We start from the raw sequence: 6,350 nt of genomic DNA on the forward strand, positions 1-6,350 counted from the left end.
AAAATTTTTTTTGTTTTCCTTAAAACCCCAAAAGAAACTGTTGTTTCGTATCAAAACGGAGGGAAATCTTAAAACGAAACCTTGGGGGCGGAGACCATTAGCCCCCTTTTGGGACTACGGACCATGCTCCCCCCTTCTTTTCTACTTGTTTACTCCATAGGTTTGCCTCTCCTATCAAATCAGTGTTAGTAGTATTTGAAGGAACTTCCTAAGCAAGCTTGGTTCAAAGTAACAAGCTTCTCCTTCTTTTGGGCAGATGATTTATAGGAAATACACAGCATTAATGTCTTCCATAGATGGCTTGGTGCTCTTTATAGGAGTTGAAAGCCTTAGCATTAACATTAAGTTGCTTCTCACCACCCTTATCGACTTCACCTGAAATAGCTTAATCAGCTTGTCTTTGCTTGTAAATTCGCAACAATAGCTACCGCTTCTCCAAACCATTCTTAGCAACATCATTCACTACATGACTGCGGGTGTTATAGCAACCCCATCCGCAATGCGCCTTCTTCCACATTTTTGTTCTTCCAACCTCATGGCAAGCCTTGTTCATAGTGACTGCATCGTGTTGAGCTTGGAAAGAAGCTGACCAGTTTGCTTAGTGTTACCCAGGTGAGTGCTTCGCCTTCCGGGGGTGAAACGGATGCCTTATGATTTAGGGTTTCGGGGTTTAGGGTTTAGGGTTTAGGGTTTAGGGTTTAGGGTTTAGGGTTTAGGGTTTAGGGTTTAGGTTTCGGGTTTAGGTTTTAGGTTTCAGGGTTTAGGGTTTAGGGTTTAGGGTTTAGGGTTTAGGGTTTAGGGTTTAGAGGTTTTTGGGTTTTGGGTTTAGGGTTTGGGTTTGGGTTTGGGTTTTGAGGTTTTAGGGTTTAGGGTTTAGGGTTTAGGGTTTAGGGTTTAGGGTTTAGGGTTTGGTTTTGGGGTTAGGGTTTAGGGTTTAGGGTTTAGGGTTTAGGGTTTTTTTTAGGGTTTAGGGTTGAGGGTTTAGGGTTTAGGGTTTAGGGTTTAGGGTTGGGTTTGCGTTAGGTGTTGTGGTTTAGGGTTTAGGGTTTATGGTTTAGGGTTTAGGGTTTAGGGTTTCTTTTTTTTTTTTTTTATCAAAGTCCACTAGGCTTGTGAGCCTAGGGCTGATTTATAAATTTTCAAAGCAACAAATAAAAAAGTCTTTACAAAGCGTGCCAAAATGGCTAATGAAAGTGCAAGAATTAAGCTAAAAGACCAACCCAAGTCTTATATGATGACTTATGTTGGCACTACAAATCGCTAAATTAAGAATATGATAAAAACTAAAACTTGAGTAAATGAGATGTTAATCCCATTTATTATGCATAATCCTCCATGTATATCGGTTGCCAGATAGCTAAAAGCAGAGCAAATAAGGCGATTTGATTGTTGTTTCTTTTCCTGTCAACCAACATGTGTCCCAATTTTGTTCCGATGATGCACAAGTTGGCCACTACTCCATGTATATCGTATGTATATCCGCGTATATCAGCAATGTATTTTGTGTATATCCGTGCCCAATTATGCTCATATTTGGCCCTACCCAAGGAGAGAACACTCCTCCGGCGGTCAGGGGCTGAGCAACACCCCCAGGCCTTATCATATATAAACGCAAAATTATAAATAAGTACACGGAGGGGGACAAGAACCTTACCTCCTACCTATGGTGGTACATGGGCCGGTCATTATCAAAAATGACCAACTCATCCCAAAACTCTAAGGCTCCTAACTCTATGTACCTAAAGGAAGGACTCCTTCCAATACACAAAAACTAGGAAATTAAATAAGGGAGACTCTCCCTTTACATCAAAAGGAGGGGAGGCCTATAATACAACATGGAGTCATCTTCATAAAGGCTATGACCAAGAAGGAGAGAGCCTAAATGAAGATGACCTTCAAAATAGCAACAAAAATGGGGAACTGCCCAGTGATTGCTTGCCCCGGACCAGGTGTCTTCAAGCAAGCAAGAAAGTAGAAATCGGAGGCTTCTTAATCCTTTTCAACTGCCTTCTTCTAAAACTTGGCATCCCCATTTTATCAAGTTTAGTGCTCTTGATATCTCAGCAATCGTGGCCAAGAGTGAAAAACGAGAGAACAATAGAGTGGCATGTTTTGAGAGAGCATCGTAGTGGAGTTAGCCTCTCGAACACATGCACCTGGCGGGAAGTGTTGTACTTGTTGAATCACATTATGAAGCTGTATCATTGGCTGGGTTAGGAACCAGGGTGGTTTGGCTTGATGCCTGATCCACTTGAGCAACAGTTCTGAGTCGATTTCAAGCAATACCTGCTGGATACCATGCTGCACACACCACTGAAGTCCCTTTTTTGCTGCTTCCAATTCAGCCAAGTTGTTGGTTCCCTCCCCAAGCGGAATGGCATAGGCAACTATAAAGTCTCCCCTGTGATCCCTAATGATGCCCCCAGCTCCTATTTTGCCTGGGTTGTTTAGGGCACTGCCATCAGTGTTCACTTTGACCCAGCCCAGATCTGGTTTTTCCCAGCAAACTTGTGTGACTTTGGTCTCATGGACACAATTCTCCACAAGCATTACCAAATCTTTCCAGTTAGGTGGCCATTCAATATGAGGAAAAACAGTCCTAAGGAGATTACATGTATCCTTGAACACCCCAAACTTAACTCTAGAAAGGTTAGAGGTTTTGCCTCCATACTTGGCAGCACACCTGTTTTTCCACAAATTCCAACAGATAAAAATGGGGGTAGATTGGAGTATCAGCTTGTGAGCCTCATTTTTGTGCTTTACCAGCCACCAGTTAATAAGCAAGTTACCAAGAGGTAAGGGCCTGTGTTTGATTCCCAGAAAACCAGAGAAATGAAGCCAAATGTGCTTAGCAAAATTACCAGAGACAAACATATGATCAATAGTGTCTGGTCCTGGTATATAACAACAGGAACACTCAGATGGTTCAATTCCCCAAGAGGTAATTTTGTCATCAGTGGGGAGTTTATTTCTCAAGGCCCTCCATATGATGAAGGAGCATTTGAAGGGGATGTGCTTGTGCCAGGTATAGGTGTTGAGCATTGTTTTAGGCTTATGGTGCCTTACCAGATGCCAAGCAGAGGTGCATGTAAAGATCCCACTTGTATTTAGCTTCCAAATGGCCTGATCAGGAACCCCCATTTTAAAGTGCACATCTGTGTTCAAAATGGTTTGTACCAACTGTGGAGGGGCCAATTGAGTAACCTTATCAATGTCCCAATGTCCATTAGTAAGAAGGTGATGAACTTTAATATTGTTGGCTCTAGTTTGCTCCACTCTGAACTTTGCAATAGGCCCTACTCCTAGCCAGTCATCCCACCAGAAACAGCAAGAACCAGAGTTGATTTGCCAGCTGATGTGCTGTTCTGCAATGTGTTTGTTCCTCATCATATGCTTCCAAACTAAGGATTGTCCAGTGTCCCATTTCTTGATGATAGGATTGGCTCTTTGACAATATTTTGCTTTAAGGAACTCACCCCAGAGAGTATCTTTGGATCTGAAAATCCACACCGCTTATCTTGCGGATTCTGACGTATATACGTGATACCGGGATCTCATGCCAATTCCACCTTCTTCATAGGGATAGCTGAGTGATGGCCATGAAGCCCAGTGGTATTTTTTCTTCTCATCTTTCCTTCCCCAAAAGAAATCAGCAATGAGGTTGTGGATCTGCTTCATGGTGGTTTTAGGGGGGGAGATTGCTGATAGTAGGTGAATAGGTAGTGACTGCAGAACAAACCTTACCAACACTGCTTTTCCTCCATGACTGAGTATCTTTGAGTGCCAACCACTAATTTTTCCAACCACCTTGGAAACCATTTCTGAAAAGAAAATGATTCTTTGCCTTCCAATGTATAGGGGGCAGCCAAGGTATGTAATGGGACTAGTTTTCTGAATAAAGCCTGTAACCCTTTTGATTCTTTCAATGGTGATAGGATTAGCATCTGGGTGGACCATGAAGTGGCTTTTGTGCTTATTGACAAGTTGACCTGAAACTCCTTCATATTTGGCCAACTGTTTCATGATAAGCTTCAGAGAGTTTTCTTCTCCTGATGTGAATATTATCACATCATCTGCAAAGCTGAGGTGATTTATTTTTGGCCCATGCTGTTCCATATAGAAACCATGATACAAGACTTTCTCATGCATTTTGTTCAATCTTCTTGAGAGAACTTCTGCCCCTAGGATGAATAAGGCTGGCGCTAAAGGGTCACCTTGTTTCAGGCCCTCAGAGTGAAAGAAGCCATGCCTTGCCCCATTGATAATGATTGAGTACCAGTTGTTTGACATGGTTCTCCAAATCAAGTCAATGATGATCTCACTAAATCCCATCCTTCTGAGCACTAAACAAATAAAGGACCAGGAGACTCTGTCATAGGCCTTGGCCATGTCAAGTTTTATCACAACATTATCTTCCACATTGGTCTTCTTAATCTGATGAATCACCTCTTGAGCAAGCATGATATTCTCAGTGATGTTTCTCCCTCTTACAAATCCAGATTGATTTGGGGATATGAGACTGGGAAGAATATGGGCAAGCCTGAGACAAATTAGTTTGGAGATGATTTTGTTTGTGAAATTGCTCAAACTAATGGGCCTAAATTCTGAGAGTGAATTAGGATGGTCCACTTTTGGGAGTAGAACAAGGCACGCATGAGAGAAAAACTTAGGCATTGTGTGTCCACAAAAGAAAGATTGGATTACATCAAGGAGATCAAACCTGATGATCTCCCAACAGGACTGAAAGAACTTGCCATTCATCCCATCAGGACCAGCAGCTGAATTTGGATTCATTGAAAACACAACTGATTTGAGTTCTTCCATATCAGGCATTGCATGGAGTTCCTCATTTTGTAGATCAGAAACCATTGTTGGAATGCCTTTGGAGAATTCTCTCATCAATAGGGACCTGTTCACCAGTAAAAATTGCTTGGAAATGGTCACAAGCAGCCTCTGCAATTTGGCTGTCCCCTTCTATCCACTCCCCATCATCCTTTTGGATTTTATGGATGTATAACCTTCTCCTCCTACCCCTAATTAAGGCATGGAAATACCTAGTGTTAGCATCACCATCCTTAAACCAGTGGAGTTGAGTCTTTTGCTTTAAAATGGACTTTTCCAGCTTTAGAAACCTGATATACTCAGCATTAAGCTTATGCAACTTGGTTCTATTCTCTTCATTGTTATTGTTGATCAACTCTTCCTCAGCTTCCTTGACTTTCTCCTCAAATTCTTTCACATTTTCAAAGATATCACCAAATTCTCTTCTTGACCAACTGCTGAGAGTTTTAGAGAGTCTCTTCATTTTCTGGTGGAAGACAAGCATGGGATTTCCAGTCATTTCTCTATCCCAACATGATTTGACAGTCTCCAAGAAGGAAGCATTATCAGTCCAGCAATTTAGAAACTTGAAGTATTTTATAGAGTCATCATTTCTTTCCTTCATTTCAGCCAAAAGGGGGCAGTGGTCTGACCCCACATAAGGTAGATGAGTGATGGAAGTGTAAGGCATATTAGACAACCAATTGTCATTCACCATGGCTCTGTCTAGCCTCTTCCAAATTCTAACATCATGACCCCTGAGATTGGACCATGTATATTTGGCACCATGAAATCCTAAATCAGTCAAGCCACAAGCTTCAATAACACTGATGAATTCAAAACTTTTGGCCATATTGTATGGCAGTCCCCCAAGTTTTTCTTCAGTAGAGGTAATCACATTAAAGTCACCCAGAGTACACCAAGGTTGGGTTGTGTTTGCCCTTGCAAGCAATTTATCCCATAGGGGTCTCCTAAGATAGTCCTTGCACTTGGCATACACAAAGGTGTTGAGGAAGGCAGCTTGATGGGCAATATGTTTAAGCTCACAAGTGATCTGTTGATCATCAGACTCAATGATCCTACATGATAACTCTTGAGTCCAAAAAATCCAGATCTTCCCATTGGGATTACAAGCAGCAAAGTCCATGCCCAATTGAATTCTGAAATTTTGAAGCTGGGAATTATCAGAGAAAGGTTCAAGGATGGTTATTAAGGAAAGATGATGAAGTTGTTTGAGAGTTTGCAATCTTTCAAGAGCACCCTGGGTATTTATACCCCTTACATTCCAAATGATTGTACTAATCATTGGAGGGTTTCTGGAGGTTGTAAAGTCTGGTGTGGGGCCTGCTAGGAGCTGCAGAAACCACATTGGCTGGGATATTTAGTTGAGGTTTTTTGGTGGCATCCTTGGGAGCAAATGCAGAGAATAGGTGGTCCACTACCTCATCATCACTTTCACCATCAAATTCATCAGACAGGAAGTCTTCATCCTCCTCATCCTCTTCATCCTCCGAGTGAATCACTCTGTA

At 42.0% G+C, this 6,350-nt stretch overlaps 1 protein-coding gene across 1 annotated transcript; it reads right to left on the minus strand.

Moving 5' to 3' along the window:
* Positions 1 to 4,858: 4,858 nt before the first annotated feature.
* On the minus strand, positions 4,859 to 5,968 carry LOC132042983 (uncharacterized). The gene has a single exon (XM_059433481.1). The coding sequence runs from the start codon at positions 5,966 to 5,968 to the stop codon at positions 4,859 to 4,861; it is 1,110 nt and encodes a 369-aa protein (XP_059289464.1).
* Positions 5,969 to 6,350: the final 382 nt, after the last annotated feature.

The sequence above is a fragment of the Lycium ferocissimum genome, unplaced genomic scaffold (assembly GCF_029784015.1).
Source record: "Lycium ferocissimum isolate CSIRO_LF1 unplaced genomic scaffold, AGI_CSIRO_Lferr_CH_V1 ctg19532, whole genome shotgun sequence".
Lineage (NCBI taxonomy): Eukaryota > Viridiplantae > Streptophyta > Magnoliopsida > Solanales > Solanaceae > Lycium > Lycium ferocissimum.

Coding starts and splice junctions, on each gene's coding strand:
- LOC132042983 (XM_059433481.1), bottom strand. CDS start 5,968: ATGGACTTTGCTGCTTGTAATCCCAATGGGAAGATCTGGATTTTTTGG.